This window comes from Heloderma suspectum, chromosome Z (assembly GCF_057233095.1).
Source record: "Heloderma suspectum isolate Gila_16-S chromosome Z, 16-S_ref, whole genome shotgun sequence".
Lineage (NCBI taxonomy): Eukaryota > Metazoa > Chordata > Lepidosauria > Squamata > Helodermatidae > Heloderma > Heloderma suspectum.
The window spans coordinates 4,045,771-4,069,848 of NC_139476.1; the positions used below are offsets into that span (position 1 = coordinate 4,045,771).

Genomic DNA, 24,078 nt, shown 5'->3' on the forward strand with positions numbered 1-24,078 from the left:
AGACAGGAAGAAAGAAAAAAAACATAAGGCGAGCCAGGCTGAATCAGACCAAAGGCTGATGTACTCTAGCATCCTGTTTTAATTTATTTTCACTAATTAATTGTAATATAGAGTTGGGGATTACCATAGGTTTTTTATCTTCCTCCCCCCTCTTTCCTTCTCCCCCCTTTTTATTTTTCTTCCTCCTTTTTCTTTCTTCCCTTCCTCTTTTGCCTTTTCTTCCTCCCCTCCCTACTTCTCTCCTCTCCCCCCTCCTCCTCTTTTTTTGCCTTTTCTCCCTCCCTCTTTTCTTCTCCCCTCCTCCTCCTCCGTTTCCCCCTCCCTCGTTCCCCCCCCGTCCTTGCCTTTCCCCTCCCTCTCTCCCTCCCCCCTTTCCCTTTGTCTCCCTTCCTTCCCCGCCCTCTCCTCTCCTTCTCCTTCTCTCCCTGCCCGCAGCTCCGGCAACCGGCGGGGGAGCGCAGCGCAGCGCAGCGGAGCTCGGCGCAGCAGCGGAGGAATGGAGCCGCCCAGGCCGGGGTAAAGCGAGCAGGGGGCCGCCATGGCTGCAGGTACCGGCGCAGCGGGAGGGAGGGATGCCCCCCGCCCGCCTCCACGCCCCCCTCCACTCCGTGTCTAGACGGCTCAGCCCCGCAGCCGGCTCCCGAGCCAGCCCCCAGGGAGCTGCAGCTCCCAAACGGGATCCTGCGGGGAAGCAGAGAGCGCCTCTGAGCACCTGCAGAGGGCTAAAAGGCCCGGGGAGCGCGGCGGGGGAGGCTGAACGGGTCGCAAGGAGGAAGGGTGATGTTGCTGCTGTGCTGGGTCCCTGCAGCGCCTGGCCCAGCCCAGCACTCGCCGACCTGCAAACGCAGCATCTCTCTCTCTTATCTAGCTACACCCTGCATCTGTCATCCAGCTATCTGTCTGTGTGCCTTCTGCATCTATCCATCTGTCTGTTTCTCCCCTGCATCTATCATCTATCTCCTGCATCTGTCTGTCTGTCCATCTGTCCATCTGTCTATCATCTATCTATCTATCTATCTATCTATATGCCTCTATCCTTCTATCTATCTGCATCTATCTATCTATCTATCTATCATCTATCTGCATCTATCTATCTATCTGCCTTTATCTATCCTTCTATCTATCTGCATCTATCTATCTATCTATCTATCTGCATCTATCTATCTATCTATCAATCATCTATCTGCATCTATCTATCTATCTATCTATCTCTATCATCTATCTGGATCTATCTATCTATCTATCTATCTGCATCTATCTATTTATCTATCTGCCTCTATCTATCCTTCTATCTATCTGCATCTATCTATCTGCATCTATCTATCTATCTATCTATCTCTATCTATCTATCATCTATCTATATGCCTCTATCCTTCTATCTATCTGCATCTATCTATCTATCTATCTATCATCTATCTGCATCTATCTATCTATCTGCCTTTATCTATCCTTCTATCTATCTGCATCTATCTATCTATCTATCTATCTGCATCTATCTATCTATCTATCTATCAATCATCTATCTGCATCTATCTATCTATCTATCTATCTCTATCATCTATCTGCATCTATCTATCTATCTATCTATCTATCTGCATCTATCTATTTATCTATCTGCCTCTATCTATCCTTCTATCTATCTGCATCTATTTATCTGCATCTATCTATCTATCTATCTATCATCTATCTGCATCTATCTATCTATCTATCTATCTATCTGCCTCTATCTATCCTTCTATTTATCTGCATCTATCTATCTATCTATCTATATCTATCTATCTATCTATCTATCTGCATCTATCTATCTATCTATCTATCTAGGTCTGTCTGTCTGTCTGTCTGTCTACCTGTTTACATCCTGCATCTATCTATTATCTCCCTACATCTTGCATCTATTCTTCATTCTGCATCTATCTATACCCTTCATCCATCTATCTATCAGTCCATCTATCCTGCACCTACTTGTCTGTCTATCTACATCCTCTGTTGTTATTTTTTCAGAAAGGTTTTTTTTTTTTTTAAATCACCCTACAGTCATATTTCCACCCCCACCCTACCCCCAAGAGGGGCAATTTACATGACAGAAAAGAATAAAGCTTCAGTCCTATACACATTTACCGGAGAGTAAGTCCCATTCAACTGAGTGAGACGTACATCTGAGTAAGACATGCATCAGATTGCACTGGGAAACAAAATGTTGTTGATGTGTTTTTGTGTGTCTCTGAAGCACAGGCAGGCAGCGGGAGCTGATCAAGGGAGACTGGTGAGAGAACCTCTGAACATGTGCAGGTTGCTTCAGAATCAAGAGACTGTGGGGCAGGGGGTGGGTGGGATGTTGGTTCCATCTAGGCTGTGAGCCCAGTACCTCCTAAGCAGAGAGGCAGAGTTGACCCAAGGTGTCAGCCCCCCAACCTTTTTCTCCCCTCCCCCCTCTCTCACAGTACTTCTTTAAGGGGGGGGAGCTCGTGGGGACCTTTATGAAATCTACACACTCCAGACTCTCCCAATTTGAGCCTAAACCATGCTCCCTTCTTCTGTTCTAAAAGCAAAAATTAGGGGGGGGGGTCACAAAAAGGCCCCTTCATGGATCACTGCCTTGTTGTGGCGAAGGGGCTTGCGTAACTCAGTGAAGCCATAAGCTGTGCCGTGCAGGGCCACCCAAGACGGACAGGTCATGGCGGAGAGTTCTGACAAAATGTGGTCCGCTGGAGAAGGAAATGGCAACCCACTCCAGTATTCCTGCCAAGAAAACCCCATGGAATGTATCACAAGGCTAAAAGAGATGACGCCGGAAGATGAGCCCCTCAGGTCGGAAGGCGTCCAGTATACTACTGGGGAAGAGCAGAGGAGATTTCCAAGTAGCGCCAGAAAGAGTGAAGCGGCTGGGCCAAAGCCGAAAGGACACTCAGCTGTGGATGTGTCTGGTGGTGAGAAGAAAGTCTGATGCTGTAAAGAACAATATTGTTTAGGAACCTGGAATGTAAGATCAATGAATCAAGGCATGCTGGAGGTGGTCAAGCGTGAGATGGCAAGATTGAACATCGACATCTTGGGAATCAGCGAACTAAAATGGACAGGCATGGGCGAATTTAATTCAGGTGACCATCGTATCTTATACTGTGGGCAGGAATCCCATAGAAGAAATAGAATAGCACTCATAGTCAACAAAAGGGTGGGAAAAGCAGTACTGGGGCACAATCTCAAAAACGACAGAATGATCTCAGTACGAATCCAAGGCAAACCATTCAACATCACAGTAATTCAAGTCTATGCCCCAACCACTGATGCCGAAGAAGCTGAGGTTGATCGGTTCTATGAAGACCTACAACACCTTCTAGAACTAACACCCGAAAAAGATGTCCTCTTCATCATAGGGGATTGGAATGCTAAAGTAGGAAGTCAAGAAATCACCGGGATAACAGGCAGGCATGGCCTTGGTGTACAAAATGAAACAGGACAAAGGCTAATAGAGTTTTGCCAAGAGAATACGCTGATCATAGCAAACACTCTTTTCCAACAGCACAAGAAGCGACTGTACACATGGACATCACCAGGTGGTCAATATCGAAATCAGATTGATTATGTCCTTTGCAGCCAAAGATGGAGAAGCTCTATACGGTCAGTAAAAACTAAGACCTGGAGCTGACTGTGGCTCAGATCATGAGCTACTTCTTGCAAAATTTTGGCTTAAATTAAAGAACGTAGGGAAAACCACTAACCCATTCAGGTATGACCTAAATCATATCCCTTATGAATATACAGTGGAGGTGAGGAATAGATTTCAGGGATTAGACCTGAGAGACGGAGTGCCTGAGGAACTATGGACGGAGGTCCGTAACATTGTTCAGGAGGCAGCAACTCAATCCATTCCAAAGAAAAAGAAATGCAAGAAAGAAAAGTGGCTGTCTGACGAGGCTTTACAAGTAGCTGAGGAAACAAGGGAAGGGAAAAGCAAGCTGGGCTTCAGTAGTATGTGAACTGAGAACTACCGGAAGTACAAGCGGGGTTCCGAAGTGGCAGAGGCACTAGAGATCAAATCGCCAACATTCGCTGGATCATGGAGAAAGCAAGAGAATTCCAGTAAAACATCTATTTCTGCTTCATTGACTACGCTAAAGCCTTTGATTGTGTGGATCACAACAAACTGTGGCAAATTCTTAAAGTGATGGGAGTACCAGACCACCTTACCTGTCTCCTTAGAAACTTGTACGAGGGCCAAGAAGCAACAGTAAGAACCGGACATGGAACAACTGATTGGTTCCAAATTGGGAAAGGAGTACGACAAGGCTGCATACTGTTACCCTGCTTATTTAACTTATATGCCGAGTACATCATGAGAAACTCCGGGTTGGATGAATCACAGGTCGGAATTAAGATTGCTGGGAGAATTATCAACAACCTTAGATACGCAGACGATACTACCCTAATGGCAGAAAGTGAAGAGGATCTAAAGAGCTTCTTGGTGAGGGTGAAAGTGGAGAGTGCAAAAGCTGGTCTGAAACTCAACATTAAAAAAACGAAGATCATGGCATCTGGCCCCATCACTTCCTGGCATATAGAAGGGAAAGAAATGGAAGCAGTGACAGATTTTACTTTCTTGGGCTCCAAGATCACCGCAGACGGTGACTGTAGCCCTGAAATTAAAAGACGCTTGCTCCTTGGGAGGAAAGCTATGGCAAACCTAGACAGCATAGTAAGAAGCAGAGACATCACCTTGCCGACAAAGGTCCGTCTAATCAAAGCTATGGTTTTCCCAGTAGCAACGTATGGCTGTGAGAGCGGGACTATAAGGAAGGCTGAGCGCCGAAGAATTGATGCTTTCGAACTGTGGTGCTGGAGAAGACTCTTACGAGTCCCCTGGACTGCAAGGAGGTCCAATCAGTCCATCCTAAAGGAAATCAACCCTGAGTGCTCATTGGAAGGACAGATAATGAAGCTGAAGCTCCAATATTTTGGCCACGTAATGCAAAGAGAAAACTCCCTGGAAAAGACCCTGATGCTGGGAAAGACTGAAGGCAAGAGGAGAAGGGGACGGCAGAGGATGAGATGGCTAGATAGCATCACCGATGCAATGAACATGAACTTGAGCACGCTCCGGGAGAGAGCGCAGGACAGGAAGGCCTGGCGTGCTACGGTCCACGGGGTCACGAAGAGTCGGACACGACTGAACGACTGAACAACAACAATCACAAAAAGGAAACCCTGCCCAATGCCCACGAGCGCTATTCCGCCTTCTGAGCTTCTCCCCAGATTTCTCGCCTGCTCCTTTCTAAGCAGATCTCTGCATTTATGAGGGCTAGAATCCTGAGGCTTAAAAATAGCAAGAAAAAAGGAACGGGAACCAAGATGCTGAATTTTGCACCAGATAAACCAGGTCTGGGCAGGAAGCCTCTGTAATTCACAATTCCCTCTCCAAGTTGCTATTGTGTGGAAAGCAGTTAAACAAAATTAAAATATAATTGCCTTACTTTTTCTTCCACCCTCATCTCCCCCCTGTCCCCCCTGGTCCAGTTCACTCTGTTTTTGTTTACCTTCTCAGCGCTGGATGCAGAATCTCTCGGGGGCGATGAGTGCATGGAAGAGGACGAGGAGGAGCTGGAAGCCAGCCTGGAGGACCCGGAGAGCGTGGGGAAATTCATCCCAGGAGGACGAGGCTGTTGCATCCTGACACGCCGGGGGATCACTTTGCGGGTGCTTCTCAAGGATGGGCTGATCGAGCCGGGAGAAGGGGTGCTCTCCATCTACTATCTGGTGAGAGAGACCCTCCTGCCACGCTTCGCTGCTTTGCACGTCCGGTCCTGGTGGGATTTGCCAAAGCGGTGGCGCTTTGTAATTTTCTCCCCCGGACTAATGGCTTGAGGGGAGACCTTCTCTTTAGAATCAAAAGCAGAAGCTTTCAATAGCCTCTTATTTCCCATCTCAGGATGGTCAGACATCTTTTGGTCTGTTGTCTGGTCATTGATGGAATCGCATTTTTGGGGGTTGTACGAGAATTTCATTCCATTTGTGCTCTCGCACTTCTTTTGTTCTCCTCTTTTTAAGGACTGCTGCTTTGAAATATTGTTGTATTAATTTTGTGGTTTTAACATTGTATTGTATTTCTGTTTCTTTTGGAAGCCACTCTGTGAATTTACTTGGATGATGAGTGTGATCTGCAACATGTTGCAGTATGGGGTGTTCCTTCCCAGTTCCAGGATACTCCATTCCATTCCCCATTCCACCCAGCTTTCCCTACCCTGCAAAGTAGTCACTGAACGCTCCATAGACTTAACGTGTTCAGTCCACATTGGGCAGTTTGGGGTGTTCCCCTCCCTTGGGGTTTTATTCCTTAAAACTTCTGCAAACCTCGGAGTTCACTCCAGCCTGGTGATCCCTCCTTCTTGCACGTGGGTAGTGCTGCTTTGGCTACTTAAGGAACTTGGCACTCACCGCCTGGGCATCGGAAATAGAGGGAATGATGAACTTGTATCAGTTTCATGCCAGTCAAACTGTCATAAGCTCTCCTGGAGACTGTAGCTTGCTGACTGAAATCCCAGGGTAGCCTACCATATCCTCCTCTTCCTCTTTTTCCTCACAGCCTGAACAGGGGGAACAGGAATAATAACTAGCGTAGGCCCAGATGTGAAGGTGCTGTAGAGAACGGAGGCATCTCTCTCTCTCTCTCTCTCTCACACACACACACACACACACACACACTCGCAGGCACCCATGGCTTAGTTTTACCTCTTCTCTCTCATTTGCCCCAGGGAAAGAAGTTCTTGGGCGACCTGCTGACAGACGGGAAGATTGTTTGGCAAGAGACGGGACAGGTCTTCAACTCCCCCAGCGCCTGGGCGACGTACTGCAAAAAGCTGGTCAACCCGGCCAAGAAGTCTGGCTGCGGGTGGGCCTCGGTCAAGTACAAGGGCCAGAAGTTAGACCAGTATAAAGCCGTCTGGTTAAAGAAGTACCAGCCCAACGCTCCCCCTGCAGAGGAGGTGAGTTCCCCCTGCCACTTCTCCCCTGATTATTGCTTTGCATAGTCCATCTGTGTAACGACCTGACAGAAGTTTGGCACAAATGGAGTTGGTGGAGAACTCTCAGCTTTGACTGTTGCTGTGGGTGTCTCTCTCCTCCCTGCATCCCCTGTGGGACATTTGCATGTGTTATCTCAGTTATCCTCACAACAGCCCTATCAGGTAGGCCGGTGCTATAACTGGTTATCTGAAAGACCATATCCTCCCTTATGAACCTGCCTGTGCCCTGAGATCTTCTGGGGAGGTCCTTCTCTCAGTCCCACCACTGTCACTGGCACGTTTGGTGGGAACCTGGGAGAGGGCCTTCTCGGTGGCTGCCCCGCGGCTGTGGAACACCCTTCCCAGGGAGGCTAGGACGGCTCCCTCCTTGATGTGTTTCCGGAGGCAGGCTAAAACATTCTTCTTCCAGCAGGCCTTTGGGACATAGTTGGCACCTGGGGGTAAGCTGCTAAAATGCTGTTTTAATATAATTTTAATTGTATTGTTGTGTAATTTATATTTTAACTTTTGTATATTTTCATATGTTTTAAGTGTATATGTTTTAATTTTTGTAAGCCGCCTTGTGTCCCAGTACTGGGAAAAAGGCGGGGCATAAATAAATGTAACAACAACAACAACAATAATAACAACAACAACAGAACAACAACTGTCAAATGGAGAGTCCATGTGGTTAGAGTGCTGGACGGGGACCTGGGAGACCTGGGTTCTAATCCCCATTTGGCCACGAAGCTCACTGGGTGACTTGTGGCCGGTCCCTTACCCTCAGCCTAACCTGCCTCACAGGGTTGTTGTGAGGATAGCAGGAGGACTGTGTGAGCTGCCTTGGTGTCCTTTCAAGAGGACCAAAAGGTGGGATACAAACGTAATAATAAAAAATCCAGGTCTTCCAAGCAGGTTCCGCGGCTGGACCTGGGGGAGGTTTGGCACAAATGAAGGCATCGGAGGCGCTGGAGAAATCTCAGCTTTGACTCCTTTTGTGTGTCTCTCCTCTTCCCCCACAGAGTTTGGTGAGCGAAGGGGAAGAGGAAGAGCTGGTAGAAGAGGAGGAAGAGGAATCCAAGGGACTTAAGTCATCCCTCTCCGAGTCCGCATTGGCCAAGAAACTGGATGAGAAGACCAGGAGGCAGCAAGCGAAAAGCCTCGCGGAGCTGCACGGTGCAGGTAATCGTATGATGTTGCAAGGCTTGGCGCCATCTGGATTGGCCCAAATTGTTTTGCCCCATTACAGAGGAAACAGCCTTTTATTGTTACATTTTTCTTTATTTATTATTACATTTCTATCCCGGCTTTCTTCCTCTTGCAAGGATCCCAAGGCGGCTTACGTTATCCCCCTCCTCTCCATTTCATCCTCACAACAACAACCCTGTGAGGTGGGTTGGGCTGAGAGTCTGTGACTGGCCCAAAGTCACCCAGTGAGCTTCCATGGCCGAGTGGGGACTAGAACCTGGGTTGCCCGAGTCCCAGCCCAACACTTTAACCACTGCGCCACGCTGGCCTTACACGGGGTCAGACGATTGGTCAGTTTAGTCCAGAGTTGTCTGCTCTATAGGTGGGGAATTTCAGGCCTTGGGGGGGCAAATCTGGCCATACCCCCTTCCTCTGTTCCCACCCCCTTTCCCAAACCACCAGTTCTTGGGGGGGGGGGGCTGGTTTTTTTGCATTTTTCCCCCATTCCAAGAGGTTGAAATGCCTCTCCTAAGCCTAGTTACTGCAGGAAGACTATTAGCTAAAATATACTGGATTTTTTTTTGCATTTCACCTCCATCCCGTAACATGGCCCCCACCCCGTTTGCCTTAGGCTCCGCCCACCACTGGAATGCAGCCCCCAAGCGCTTCTCCGAAATGGAATCCAGCCCTCTGGGCTGAAATAAATTCCGCACTGCTGGTCTACTCTTACTGGCGTTTACTTTCCAGGGTCTCTAGTCAGCTATGCCCTTTTTTGTTCTTCTACAAACTTTGCCCCCACCCTGCCCCCACAAACCTGCTGATCCCTCCCTCCTCTGCATGCACGGTATTGTTTTGGATACATCTGGATCCCCACTCAGACAGTATGTTTGCTTTTAGTATATAGGATCCTTTAATCACTCTCTGCTCAGAAGTGAGCCCCATTCACTTCAATGGGACATACTCCCCAGTCAGTGTGTATCAGACTGCAGCCTCAGAATCCATTGAAAATAATCTGAGTTGTCTTTTGCATTTCCAGTTAACCTAGTTGATTACATTTAGAAATGCACCATTTTCCTATGAAATCACCATTAAAATTGAGACTAGCTGTAGCTTTTTTTACTGATGTAGGATCGTATCCACAGCTAATGTTTCCTGTAGCTTGTCATACCATCCTTGGATAGGAGAACACATTTTATTTTCCCATTTTGCTGCAATTTGGAACTTTGCTGCTATTAAAAACAGGCCGATCGGGAACCCTTCTTACCCTGGGATTGCATCCTTGTCTATAACACCCAAAGATTGTCCTCGGATTCAAAGCATAGGAATTGCTCTGATCTTTCCTTTTTTTTTACCTCCATCATTTCCTCTTTTGAAAGATAAAGTAGGATGGAGAAACGTTTCTTGAAGTCAATAAAAACTATAAGCAGCGAATAAAAATGTTAATCTGAAGGAAAAGTCAGTGATTTATTTTTTGCCGTTTTGTGGATCCGTTTTCTCAGTGAGGACAGGTAGATTCTTTTCTCCTTTTTTCCAGACAACAGCAAGAGACCGGACTGCAGGAACCGCGTCCCGGTCCGTTATTGCAGCTTGGGCAGTCGGGACTCCTCCAGGTATTCTTTATCCTGTGTATAATGTGTTTTTTTTAGATCTGTTGTTATGTTATGTTTTAATTAACTATGAAACAAGGACAGGGCTGGCTCAAAACATTTTGTTGCCTGAGGCAGAGCAACAAATAGCCTCTCCCAGCCATCCAAGTCAAGGTACATAGAACCCAAAGCCAGCTAAGATATTTTGGTACATGAGGCAGAACATCCCATAAGCACCTCTCCATCCCTGGAAGTAGAAAGAAAATAATAACAAAGTAAGTAACTAATAATTTGCTGCCCTTTTATGGCACCGAAAAGCTGCTGCCTGAGGCGACAGCCGCACCCTGCCTCATGGAAGGGCCAGCCCTAAGGAAGCAGAAGGTGGACCCTCAATGTGAAATACCAGACAAGCAAATCAATGGACCCACAAGTGACGTATATACCAAAAAGCAATATTGCACACTCAGATTTAAAAATATAAACCTTTTACTGTAAATGTACACCCCAAAAATCTCGCTTCTGCATGTAAATACACAAGATTTTGCCCCTTTTTGCATATAAATACACCAGATTTTTGAAGCGCTGAGGATTTATTGTGAACCGCTGAGGAGTTTATGATAGCCGTATATAAGTGTCACCAAAAAAAAAAAAAAAAGATCTCTAATTAACATTGGGCCTATTGCATCTTAAGAATGCAACAAGGTGTAGTATCAACCATACACAAATTGAGTTCAAAAATCTCTGTATAACAATAATAAACATTAGAAGATTGTATTTAAACGACACTTGATATAGACATAGTAGTACTATGGACACAGTCTCTATTAACAATATCCAAACTGCTTCTCAATAATGCAAAGGGTACCAACCATAAACAAAATGAATACAGTTCAAGATGTGTCTTGCAACAAACAATGGTAAACTATGGTAAATTGAACAACAACTTTTGGATATTTTATCGTTTCATTGGGAAGATAAAACGATTGTTTATTTTTCTGTATCTGTTTTGATGGGCAGCCAAACTGTGTTCCTTGCAGTTAACATGCCCTGTCTAAAGAAACAAGATGGGAATTTTGATTTTTGTAATATGCTTGTGGGTCCATTGATTTGTCTGGTTGGTATGTTTTAATTAAAGCCTGAAATGGTTTGGGCCCAAGTTCCTTGAAGGACCACCTTCTCCTGTACCAACCTACCCATACTCTGAGGTCATCAACAGACTCCCTACTCACTTGCCTGCTGCCAAGGGTGATTAGGCTGGTGAGTACGAGGGAGAGGGCCTTTTCGGTGGTGGCCCTGCATGTCTGGAATCACTTCCATTAGGGGTTCCTGAGGCCCCTCCTTTGCAGGTCTTCAGGAAAGCTCTGAAGACCCACCTGTTTTTGCTTACCTTCCAGTAAGACTAGGCTGTTGTGTTTTTCTATTGGTAGGATGTGTTTTTTATTGATTTTAATGGGTAATTCTCCATTTTTATGGATCTTATTGAAGTCGTTTTTATGGATTCTTATTGTATCTGCTTTGTGTGTGTGTGTGTTTTAGTCTTGTATGCTGCTATGAGAGGGTTCCACTTTTAAAGGTGGCCTAAGAATGATTTTAGGTGGAGACAGACAACATTAAGATTTTGTTTTTTAACCTGTATTTTATTATTGTCAGCCACTTTGAACGCCATTTGTGACAGAAAGGCAGGATATAAAATAAAAGAATAAACAAGCAAACTGACATATAAATAAATAAAGGAGGATGACAAAAATGGTGAGGGGAGGGGAGAGGAAAGGTTGATGGATTTGGGTACATTTAGCCTAGAGAAGAGATGATTAAAAAACAAAATGGTGGCCACCTTAAAATATTGGAAGGGATCCACATTGATAGATGATGGAGCATATTTGGTCTCTGTTGCTCCAGGAGGAAGGACCTGAACCAACGGGTCCAACTTACAAAGAAAGTGGATTTTGGCTAAACATCAGGGAAAATATCTCGATAGTATGAGCTTCTTGAAAGTGTAACAGACCACCTCAAAAAGTGGTGGACTCTCCTTTGTTGACGATACTGGCATTTGTTTATCTTTATACAAAAAAAGCAGGGTTCTAGTCCTCAAGGCTAAGGCACATTTCAAAGAAAGTCAGGAGAGTGGGTTTGAGTGGGTGGGGAGAAACCAGGGAGAAAGAGACTTACCAGGGGAAGAGTTTACTGAAATAGCACCCAACAGATTTTGGATACAATACTATAAAAAATAAATATCTATGGCTGGGATTCCGTGCTAGATCTCCCTGCCTGAGGGGAGATTTGGGTATGTGTTTCTCAAACTCGAGCCTCGTGTGGCGCAGAGTGGTAGGCGGCAGTATTGCAACCGAAACTCTCCCCACGACCTGAGTTCGATCCAAGCGGAAGTTGGGTCCCAGGTAGCTGGCTCAGGTCGACTCAGACCTCCATCCTTCCGAGGTTGGTAAAATGGGTACCCAGCTTGCTAGGGGAAAGGTAGTCACGACTGGGGAAGGCCATGGCAAACCACCCCGCTACAGTCTGCCATGAAAAGGGGCTGACCTGGCATGTATTACTGAGACCTGGGTGGGGGAACTGGGAGGGGTCACTCTCTCCCAGCTGTGCCCTCCTGGGTATTCGGTGCAGCACCAACACCGACTGGAGGGCCGGGGAGGGGGGGTTGCCGTGGTCTATAGGAATTCAATCTCCCTCTCCAGGCTTCCTGCTCATTCGAGCGCAGATCTTGAGTGTCTGTACCTTGTGTTGGGTACCCGGGACAGATTAGGGATTCTGTTGGTGTACCGCCCACCCCGCTGCCCATCGGACTCCCTGCCTGAGCTGACGGAGGTGGTCTCGGACTTGGTGTTGAGGACCCCCAGGATGATGGTCCTGGGGGATCTCAACTTCCATGCCGAGGCCGCTGTATCCGGGGCGGCTCAGGACTTCATGGCCTCCATGACAACCATGGGGCTGTCCCAACATGTCATCGGCCCAACGCATACAAAAGGACACACGCTTGATCTGGTTTTCTCGACTGGGCAGGAGGATGGTGATCTGAAAGTGGAGGAATTAACATCTGTCCCTTTGTCATGGTCAGATCACTTCCTGCTGAGGTTTAGACTCCTGGCGGCCTTTCCCCTCTGCAAGGGTGGGGGACCTATTAAAATGGTCCGCCCCCGGAGATTAATGGATTCCGATGGATTCCAGAGGGCTCTGGGGGATTTTCCTGCTGGTGCTCCTGTCGAAGCCCAGGTCGCTCTGTGGAATGCAGAGACGACTCGGGCGGTTGACACGATCGCGCCCAAGCGCCCTCTCCCTCTGAGCAGAGCCCGGCCAGCTCCTTGGTATACACCTGAGCTGAGGGCAATGAAGCAAGAGGGGAGACGGCTGGAACGCAGGTGGAGGAAAACTCGTGCTGAGTCTGACCGAACACAGGTAAGAGCCCACTACCGAGCCTACTCTGTGGCGGTGAGGGTGGCAAAGAGGCAGTTCTTTTCCACCAGCATTGCATCTTCTCAGTGTCGTCCGGCGGAGCTTTTCCGAGTGGTTTGCGGCCTCTTACATTCTGGGCCAGGGAGAGAGACGGTGGAACCCTCGGTAGCACGCTGCGACGAGTTTGCACGGCACTTTGAGGATAAAGTCGCTCAGATTCGTCATGAATTGGACACCACCATTAATGCAGTTCCATTGGTAGAGGCGTTCAGGGCACCGTCTGGTCCAGTTTTATTGGATGGGTTTCAGTTACTGAGGCCTGAGGATGCGGACAAGGTGCTTGGCCAAGTCCGATCGACCACTTGTGTGCTTGACCCTTGCCCTTCATGGCTTATTAAATCAAACAAGGAGGGGTTGTCCGGCTGGGTCCAGGAGGTTGTAAATTCCTCCTTGAGAGAGGGAGTGGTGCCTGCTGCTTTAAAAGAGGCAGTAATTAGACCACTCCTGAAAAAGCCTAACCTGGACCCAGCGGATGTTAACAATTATAGGCCAGTGGCCAACATCCCCTTCCTGGGCAAGGTGCTTGAGTGGGTGGTTGTAGGAGAGCTCCAGGCACTCTTGAATGAAACGGATTATCTAGATCCATTTCAATCGGGCTTCAGGCCTGGTTTTGGAACGGAAACTGCCTTGGTCACCCTGTGGGATGACCTCTGCTGGGAGAGGGACAGGGGGAGTGCGACCCTGGTGATTCTCCTGGACCTCTCAGCGGCTTTCGATACCATCGACCATGGTATCCTTCTGGATAGGTTGTCTGGGTTAGGAGTTGGAGGCACTGCACTACAGTGGTTCCACTCCGACTTGGATGGCCAATTCCAGAAGGTGGTGCTGGGGGATTATTGCTCTGTGCCATGGCAATTGTGCCTTGGGGTTCCATAGGGCTCTGTTTTATCCCCCATGCTGTTTAACATCTACATGAAACCGCTGGGGGAGGTCATCCGGAGGTGTGGGCTGAGGTGCCATCAATATGCAGATGACACCCAGCTCTACCTCTCTTTCTCATCAAAACCAGGTGAGGCAGTGGCTGTTCTGAATCAGGGCCTGGGCACGGTAATGGACTGGATGAGGGCCAATAAACTGAAACTCAATCCAGACAAGACGGAGGTACTGTTAGTGGGTGGTTCGTCTGCCCGGCTAGGTGATATTCAACCTGTTCTGGAGGGGGTTGCACTCCCCCTAAAGGATCAGGTTTGTAGTTTGGGGGTGCTCTCGGATCCAGAACTGTCACTTGAGGCACAGGTGAACTCAGTGGCACGGAGCACTTTTTATCAGCTTAGGCTGGTATACCAACTACGCCCTTATCTGGACAGAGATAGCCTAGCTACAGTTATCCATGCTCTGATAACTTCTCGTCTGGATTACTGCAATGCGTTATATGTGGGGCTGCCTTTGAAAACGGTCCGGAAACTTCAGTCCAAAATAGGGCAGCAAGATTGTTAACAGGGACTGGCCTGCGAGCTCATATTACGCCAGTACTTTTCCAGCTGCACTGGCTGCCAGTCCATTTCCGGGCCCGATTCAAAGTGCTGGTGTTAACATTCAGAGCCCTTAACGGCTTGGGGCCAGGTTACCTGAAGGATGGCCTCCTCCCATATGAGCCTGCCCGGACCTTAAGATCATCGTCAGCGGCCCTTCTCCGTGAGCCCCTGCCAAAGGAAGTGAGGCGGGTGGCTACTAGGAGGAGGGCTTTTTCTGCTGTGGCACCCCGGTGCTGTGGCACCCCGGCTCTGGAATGAGCTCCCTAGTGAGGTTCGCCTGGCGCCTACATTGTACTCCTTTCGGCGCCAGGTGAAGACCTTTTTATTTTCCCAGGCATTTTAGCATTTTAGCTTTCTAAATTTTTATCTTTGCTGTTTTAAATCTGTATTTTAAACTCCTGTACTGCTGCTAGGTTTTGTTGTGGTTGTATTGTTATATTGTGGTTTTAATGTTCTATATATTTTAAATTGTTTTATTGTGTGTTGTTTGGTTTTAATTTTTGTGAACCGCCCAGAGAGCTTTGGCTATTGGGCGGTATATAAATAAATAAATAAATAAATAAATAAATAAATAAATACGCCAGCGCAAGCAGCATCTCTCTGGGGATCAGCAATGACCTGGTGCTTGCACAGGAGGAACCTTTCCTTTCCTTTCCTTTCCTTTCCTTTCCTTTCCTTTCCTTTCCTTTCCTTTCCTTCTCAAACTGCAGCTTCTCCCTTGCCACGTGGCAAACTCCTTTTCATATTGAGGGGTCTTTCAAAAGCAGTTTGTAGTATGGGGCCTGCTCTTTGGCCTCTTGGCCTGTGTAAACAATACTTCAGAAGGAAAAACTTCAAACAAAAACACCCTCCATCTGGCCAGTACCCTTTGGGTGGGGGGATCCTAGAATCCTAGAATAGTCGGGTTGGAAGGGGCCTATAGGACCACCTAGTCCACCCCCTGCTCAATGCAGGAATCCAAGTCAGAGCATCCCTGACAGATGGCTGTCCGGCCTCGTCTTACATGCCTCCATGTGGGAGAGCCCACCACCTCCCCAGGTCATGGGCTCCATTGTCGTATTGCTCTAACAGGCAGGAAGTTTCTCCTGATGTTCAGCCGGAATCTGGCTTCCTGTCACTTGAGCCCATTATTCCAGGTCCTGCATTCTGGGACGATGGGGAAGAGATCCTGGCCTTCCTCTCTGGGACCACCTTTCAAGGATTTTCAACAAGTATGGGGCAACTCCTGAAAGGCATTATGTGTTTATGGGATTTGCCGCTACCAGATGTGAGGACAACTGCTGGCTTGAGATGTCTTTAAGAGCCATTTCATTCTATTCATTATTGTTGTTGTTTTAATGCTTCTAGTCCTCATGATTGCAGGATATTTCCCCCCTATCTGCATTTAGGAATCCCCACACCTTGGTGGAAGTGACATCTTTCACAGCCCTTAACAAATTCCAGCCTTTTAATGTCGCCATCTCTAGCAACGTTCTTCTGCTCCTGGTAAGTACTGCTTAAGTGTTCCCTTCTGCCCCTCAGTAAGGGGCAGCCAGGGGTTCCTTGTAATCCCACAAGCTTCCTTCCCATCCCACCTCCGTTATTAGCCCTAGAGTCTAATAAGCGGTAGGTTGCTCTTGAATCTGCAGGTTCTACATTGCCATTGTGACTAATTTGAGGTTCTGCACCTCTGGACTGATGCTTTTTAATGCCATCTAAGCATCTTGCCCTGAACACATCTTGCTGGTCTGTAAAGATCCCATCTCCTTTTAAAACCAGAGAATCAAAATATTAAGAGCTTGTTCAGGAGTAAGGCCTGACCATGGGTTGGCAGCGTTGCTGATGTCAAGCGCCATCAGGGGCCGCCACAAATGGGCCCCTGAACCGGGCAGCTGGGTCTGTGAGCAGCCCGCCATGTAATTTCCCCACAATGCCATGCAGTGACACCAGCGGGGCATTGTGGGTAGTCAAAACGGAGGCCGGCTTTCAGCTACCTCCACAAGTGGCAATAAAAATATGCCGGTTGGTAAGAGATCTTTGTTGTGGCTTCTGAATTTTGACCAAACTTGCAAATGTCTTTTCCGTCCTCTTAGGACTTCCACAGTCACTTAACAAAGAGCGAGGTAGTTGGTTACCTGGGTGGCAGATGGGACATCAACAGCCAACGTAAGTTCTCTTGGGGTAACTACAGCTGAGCCAAAATCGTGTAAGTTTCATTTGTGCGTCGCAATTCGAGGGGAGATTTGTAGTGGTGGTTAAACTGCTGTGCAAGTCATGAAAATAAAATCAAAATCGAAAGTCCTTCCTTATTTTTCATCCAAGTCCTGGACATAAACACTTCTCACAGAGAGCTGTGTAGGCCCCCCCAAAAAAGTTGTTATGTGGTTTGTTTTTTCCCATTTCCTTTTGAAGGCTCCAGTCCACAATGAGTAAGCTGGGGGAAGTTTCTGGTTTCTTTTTTTAGAGGCTGTAGTCCACAAGGAGTCCTTGACTAGAGTCAGGTTTGGGGAAAATCCATGTGCTTTTTTAAAATGCTCTAGTCCATAAGGACTATGCTTGGGGAAAACCCCTGTCACCTTTTTTTTTTAAAGGCACTAGTCCAGAAGGAGTAAGTTTGGGGAGGTTGGGGAAGAATGGGTGGAAAAAATGGGCAAACGACGGGAAACCACCAAACAATTGGTGATCGTGGGGGAAGGGGGCGGGGCCAGGGAAAAGGGGTGGAGCCACAGGAAGGAGCAGGGCCATTTGCAGAACCCTGGCTTGAGTTTCCACACGCCTGCTATAAACACTAACAAGGGAGGAAGGAGGAAAGTCATCCAGGAAGACTTTCTCATCCCTGGACTCTGTGTTTCAGTGTTAACGGTGCTGAGGGCATTTCCTTGCCGGTCTCGCCTCGGAGATGGGGAGCTGGGGACTGCTGTGGAGGAGGAGGTGAGGCGATGATGGAGGCAGCCGCAGGCAGTGGCGGGGGGCAGCCAGCCCCATGGATTGTTGAAAGGAAGGGGCTTGTTAGCAGCCATTCACAAACCATGCCCTGGCAGTCTTGAAATTGAGCTGCTGCTTCTTAGGCTTACAATCAAGCAGTAAGATAAGTCCGGCTTTCAATCGAAAAAGAGACGACACACGAGGAAAAGGGGATGCAGAGGGAGAAGGAAAAAATTAAATCGATCTTCAGCGGGCTGGTGGAATGGCCACCATTATTATAATAATGATTAATAATAAGAAGAATTTGTCTAGCCCTTTCAAGTATTCAAACTATGCATGACTGAGTTGTGCCAGGGGTGGGGAACCTGCAGGCCTCCAGATGCTGGAGTCCAACTCTCATCAGCCTTAGCCAGCATGCCCAGTGGTCAGGGATGATGGGGCTGGAGTCCAACAACATCTGTGGTTGGGGCCAAAACAAATGTGGGTGGGGCCCAGAATGGGATGATTACCAACTTTACGCTGATGCAGAAGTAAGCCGGACAAGGCTTCTGCATGTCTACTCAGAAGGAAGCAGGACTGGATCACTCAGCAGCATTTTCAAATAGCATCCCAAATAGCAACCCTTGGGATGTCTACTCACAAGTAAGCAGGCCTCCTGCCTGCAAAATGCACAGTGCAAAAAACTTTGCAACAGCTCCGTTGGGGGGGAGGCATGGCTGCGGATGTCCTTGGGGGGAGGTGGGGCTATGGGAGCTGTCTGAGGGCGTGGCTATGGGCATTGTTTGGGGCGTGGCTACAGGTGCTGTCTGGGGGTGTGGCTATGGGCATTGTTTGGGGCATGGCTAAGGGTGCTGTCTGGGGGCATGGCTATGGGCATTGTTTAGGGCATGGCTAAGGGGGCTGTCTGGGGGGGTGGCTATGGGCATTGTTTGAGGCGTGGCTAAGGGTGCTGTCTGGGGGTGTGGCTACGGGGGCTGTCATGATGAACTCCCGCACTTCAAAATTTAGTACTGCACCAATTCTTGCTGGCTTCCCATTGGAGCATCTGCGGAATGGTGAGAACAGAATAGAGCAGAACAGTGCGAGCCTTCTCTTCTCCTGTCCAGATCAGCCAGAACCTCTTTATGCGTGGGCTGTCCCTGGTGGGGTGGTATCACAGCCACCCGTTCAGCCACCCCCTCCCGTCCCTGCAAGACATCGATACTCAAATGGATTACCAGCTGAAGCTGCAGGGGACCAGTAACAGCTTCCAGCCCTGCTTGGCCCTCATCTGCGGTAAGCAGGAAAGATGGCCTCTTCCTCAGCCTCTTCTCCCCTACCCTGCAACCATGAGGTCTAGAAACTTGTGGGCACTTTTTCCAGTGGGTAGGCTCCAGATTTAGCCATACTTGGACCAGACCCATGGAAATCAATGGGATCTCATGTAGTCACGTCTGACTTCAGTCCCATTCGTTGCAACGGGTCTACTCTTAAGTATGGTTACATCTAGATCCAACCCCTAGTTTCTTATGGATCGCTCCAGTGCCAAAGCTGCAGGGACTTGGGCAGTGTCTTCTGGCCCGTCTGTGTCGAGGGCGTGCCATTGGTGGTGGGAGGGCCGTCATGGATTCATTTAATCGATTGTCACGGCAGAGAAGGGAGGGTGCGCCCTTTGGGCTTCTGGGTTCAGGCACCAAAATGACTTGAGCGGTCTCCAGGGACTCATCCGAGTTCTTGCCTCTTGCCTTCTCAGGTCCTTACTTCCATGGTAACCAAGGTGTGGAGTCAAAGATCGCCCCCTTCTGGGTTATGCCCCCGCCAGAGGTAGGTCCCACAAATGCCCACGAAGGGGGATCATAGAATCACAGAATAGTGGGGCTGGAAGGGGCCTACAAGACCATCTAGTCCACCCCCTGCTCAGTGCAGGAATCCAAGTCAGAGCATCCCTGACAGGTGGCTGTCCAGCCTCGTCTTGAACGCCTCCAGCGTGGGAGAGCCCACCGCCTCCCTCGGTCATGGGTCCCATTGTCATATTGCTCTGACTGTCAGGAAGTTTCTCCTGATGTTCAGCCGGAATCCGGCTTCCTGTCACTTGAGCCCATTATTCCGTGTCCTGCACTCTGGGAGGATCGAGAAGAGATCCTGGGGAGAGGGGATTGAGGAAGCAGCTCTTAATTAATTAATTAATTGCATTTATATCCCACCTTCTTTCCCCTTGCAAGTTGCCCAAGGCGGCGTTCATGGGCCTCCTCCTCTCCGTTTTATCCCCACAACAACCCTGTGAGGCAGGTTAGGCTGAGATTCAGGGACTGACCCAAAGTCACCGAGAGAGCTTCACAGCCGAGGGGGGACTTGAACGCAGATCTCCCGAGTCCCAGTCCAACACTCTAACCACTACGCCACACTGTCTCTCATACTGTATATTCTGTCTGTTTTCTTACACTGACCCTATTCATCTAGTTCAGCATTGTCTACTGCAGAGGCACGGAACCTGTGTCCCTCAAGACATTGCTTCCATCACCCCCAGCCCCATGGTCAGGGATAATGGGAGTTGTAGTCCAGCACAGTCTGGAGGGCCATGCTTTCCCCCTCCCCAGCCTACAGAGTACTAGCAGCTCTCTTGGGTTTCAGGCAGGGGGATCTCCCCCAGTCCGAGCTGAAGACTGAACCTGCAACCTTCTGCAGAGTATTTGCTCTGCTGCTGAGCTATGGCCCTTGTCTAAAACATAAGAGACATTCCAGTCCTCATGATTCTGAATAGAGGGATGATTTCAATAGCAACGTGCTTTATGCCAAGAAAGACTTTTGGCCATCTAGCTGGGGCCTTCTGCATGCAAATCTATGCCCTTGCCCCTGCATGACCTAGGTCCAGATGGCCGGCTGGCAGCTCACACAGGGTATGAGTACTGGACGGGTGGGGGGAAATAATGTTGCTGAGTCCAGGGGTGGGCAACTTCTGAACCTCTAGATGTTTCAGACGACAAATCCTATAATTCCTGACAAGTGGCCATGCTGGGTGGGGCTGATGGAAACTGTATTCCAACAGCCTTTCACAAACCTGGCAACCACTGGCTGGCTGGGGATAATTGGAGTTGTAGTCCAGCACTTCTGAAAGCAGTGGTTTTGGGAAGGCTGAGCTAGAAGCAGCTAACTGGAATTAAGTTTCATTGGAATAATTGACTTCATTACCGGCTATGGAAAATTAGTTTAACCCCCCCCCTGCTATTTATATCCTGCCTTTTTGGCTAACGGCACTCAAGGCAGCTAACAATGTAGTAAAAATACAATATAAAATGCACACACACAAAGTTAACATAAAAAAGCAGGTAAGAGCCAATCCAAAGGAGATTAAGGGTGCAATCCTATGCACGTTTAGACAGAAAAAAGGCCTACAATTCCCAGCCACTGTGGCTGGCTGGGGCATGCTGGAAGTTGTAGGCCTTTTTTCTGTCTAAACATGCATAGGATTGTGCCTTAAAACATTTTAAAACCACACAGTATAGATGAGCAGACAGCTAAAATTTCAGCAGCGCAGTTGTGAAGTTAATCTGCTAGGCTAAATAAAAATGTCTTTGCAGGCAAAAAAGGCTTTTGGTAGAGGACTTTGCAAGCTCTTGAGTTGCACAGAAGTCTTCAACTGCCAAGTGAAGAATTCTACATAATGCCAATGTTTGTATACTCAAGAGAAGGCTTTTCAGTATTGCTCAGAAGGTTAGATTGGCTTGACGAGATTCCATTCAGCAAAAAAGTGCAGTGTACTTTAGGGATTTCCATAAGAAAAATGCCCAAATCCTTGTCAGCCGAAGATCTTTGTTAGGCTAAGTCAAAGGTCACAAAATCCCGTGCAAGCTTTCGAGTTATTTAGAGCTCTTTGTTTGACAAGGTGGTAAACAAAGCAAAAAGCTGGAGGTGTGGAGAGAAAATGTGGCTGATGCTGAAGCCATGGAGTCTGCATTTGGTTGCATCCCCTGGCGTTTTGCTTAGTTACACTATTAACCTGATGAAGAGTTCTGAGCCATGCGAAAACTTGCACAGTATTTTGTGACCTTTGACTTAGCCTAATAAAAGTATTAGCTAATATGGATTTTTCTCTTTGCTTTTTTCTACTTTTGCTTTCTTATGTGCTTTACGGACGGCGTTCCACGGTCCACAGTTCCACCCTGGTGCCACCAGGGGGAGCTTTGCAAAAACAGGACCCAAAATGGTTGCATTTTTCCCCTCTTCCCTCCCTAAGCAAAGACCGTACGATTATGGCATCCCCATGGAAGTGGAGGTCACCTACGTCCAAGATGGATTTCTAACCAATGACGTTCTCCACGAAATGGTACGTGTTTCTGACTTTATTTTTTTTTTCGTTACGGGAAAACGTACAGAACAATCCTTTGATTGCACCATCAAATGGATGTTTGTGCCCGTGTTACAATTAAAAAAACAAGTTGCTGTATTGGTTCATGAAAACAGCTCCAGGGCCGGTAAAAATTAGACCTTTCTTTGAGTTCCACCAGTGTTTGCAATGCAGTTGTGTGCAAGTTTTCAAGTTACACTGTATTCTTCCTCGAGGTGCATTTTTTTTAAAGGAGGAGTTTTGGGAAGTGGACATTTTCTTATATCGTGTCCACAGTTTAAGATAATCTCAGGAGCCCTATTGGATCCAGCAGCCTATCCTTCCTATTCCCTATAGAGTGGCCACTCAGATTATTATTATTTATTATTTTTATTGATTACGTTACTATACTGCCCCATAGCTGAAGCTCTCTGGGTGGTTTACAGAAGGTAAAACATTAAAATACAATATACAAAGTTTAAAAGCCATTTACACAGCCATTTACAAAAACCATTTACACAGAATTAAAAGCACACAGACAATATACACAAACAACATATAACTAAAAACAACTTTGAACAATCAGTCCCCTAGGAAGCCCATAACAGGGTCTAAAGATGACAGATCCCCATCCCAGGTTTTCAGAGCATTTAAGGGTACACTGCCTCTGAATAGGGAAGTTCTATTTAGCCATCATGGCTGATAGCCAGTGACAGACATCCCTGGATCGGGCTAATCCACTTTTAAAGACATCTAGGGTAGTTTGTTGGAAGATTTATTTATTTTTATATATTGTTGTTGTTTATTCGGTCAGTCGCTTCCGACTCTTCGTGACTTCATGGACCAGCCCACGCCAGAGCTTCCTGCCGGCTGTCGCCACCCCCAGCTCCCCCAAGGTCAAGTCCGTCACCTCCAGAATATATATATTTTTATATATATATTATTAAAATATATGAAGAGGTATAATACACATTACCTTATGTTGTATTTTAGGTTTTAATTGTTGTCAACCACCCAGAGACCTTCAGGTATTGGGAGATATAGAAATGTAATTATGTAATTAATTAAAGTAAGTGTAAAATAAAATAATATGACATTCGTGCAAGTCCTTCACCACAAGCATTGGCATTCTCCAATATTTCCCCCCAAATATCACTCAGAACACCTAGTTAGTATAATCTTCATCTGTATAACCTTCATCTCATTGGGATTGTTGAGGCGGGAGCAGAAGGAAAGAAAAAGGCAGGTGAATAGCAAAACTGGGGGTTTGTTTTGGCTAAGGTTGTAGGTGCAGAGGAAATGGAAATAAAAAGCAAAGGAACTAAATTGGGTTGAATAACTGAACTCAGACTTCCCCAATCTATCATTCCCTAACATGGCTGGGAATTATGGAAGCTGGATTTCTTTAACCACCGCCAGATTCACAAACCCCTGATACCACAGATACCCAGGAAGGATGGTGATACAGGTGAAGTGCATTAACATGCTGCTGACTTCCCCCATCTCATGCTTCGCCACAGTATCTTACAAATAAACTAAGATAACAGTCCTCATGGCTGAAACCCCTGAGCTACGGTCTCTCATGACACGGTTGGGACTTTGTATGAGATTTGTCTATCAAACCTGACAGTATTAGAACAAAACAAAACCGGTGTGTCGAGCGGCCGGACCACGGTTGCAGGTGCTCAGTATCTTATCTTTGGACCAGTGGTCCAAACCTGGACAGGACAGAGGTCCGCGTCTCCTGTTGATGGTCTCCCATTTCCCCCTCTAGATGCTGCTGGTGGAGTTTTACAAAGGGGCCCCCGACATGGTGAAGTTTCAAGAGACGTGGAGTCAGGAGCAGACATACTTGGATAAGCTCAAGGTAAGGCAAAGCTGGCGTCACTTGAACCCAGTACTTGCATCCCCAAGGCTGTTTGCCTCCTTCCACCCTGGCCTTGCCTGACCAATGGAATCAAATGAATTCCACAACAGAAAGGGTACCGGTTGGCCTGCTTCCTCTGACGTCGTAATAGCCCTTCCCTCCAGGGTGACGGCAAAGGGAGGAGAGAAATTTTGCACCTGGGGTTTAACTGCCCCGAGCAGAAGGCACGGCAATTGACAGCTGTCTGTCAGGATGGGAGTTGCTGCTGTGGAAGCAGTAGGCAGAGCTAAGC

General features: G+C 47.6%; 1 protein-coding gene across 3 annotated transcripts in view; it reads left to right on the plus strand.

Annotated features, from left to right (window-relative positions):
* Positions 1-24,078, plus strand: part of MPND (MPN domain containing) — a 26,753-nt gene continuing 2,675 nt past the window's right edge. Inside the window, exons 1-14 of one of the 3 annotated variants that reach the window (XM_084825949.1) lie at positions 1-60; positions 436-548; positions 5,540-5,751; positions 6,747-6,977; positions 8,018-8,177; positions 9,718-9,793; positions 16,101-16,197; positions 16,785-16,857; positions 17,546-17,622; positions 18,723-18,891; positions 19,349-19,419; positions 21,830-21,919; positions 22,734-22,815; positions 23,694-23,786. In XM_084825949.1, the coding sequence (XP_084682075.1) occupies positions 539-548; positions 5,540-5,751; positions 6,747-6,977; positions 8,018-8,177; positions 9,718-9,793; positions 16,101-16,197; positions 16,785-16,857; positions 17,546-17,622; positions 18,723-18,891; positions 19,349-19,419; positions 21,830-21,919; positions 22,734-22,815; positions 23,694-23,779 (1,434 nt within the window). In that variant the 5' untranslated portion in view covers positions 1-60; positions 436-538 and the 3' untranslated portion in view covers positions 23,780-23,786. Of the gene's footprint in view, positions 61-127; positions 549-5,539; positions 5,752-6,746; positions 6,978-8,017; positions 8,178-9,717; positions 9,794-16,100; positions 16,198-16,784; positions 16,858-17,545; positions 17,623-18,722; positions 18,892-19,348; positions 19,420-21,829; positions 21,920-22,733; positions 22,816-23,693; positions 23,787-24,078 lie in introns of those variants that run through there. The other 2 variants (XM_084825948.1, XM_084825950.1) reach the window with 2 other exon arrangements.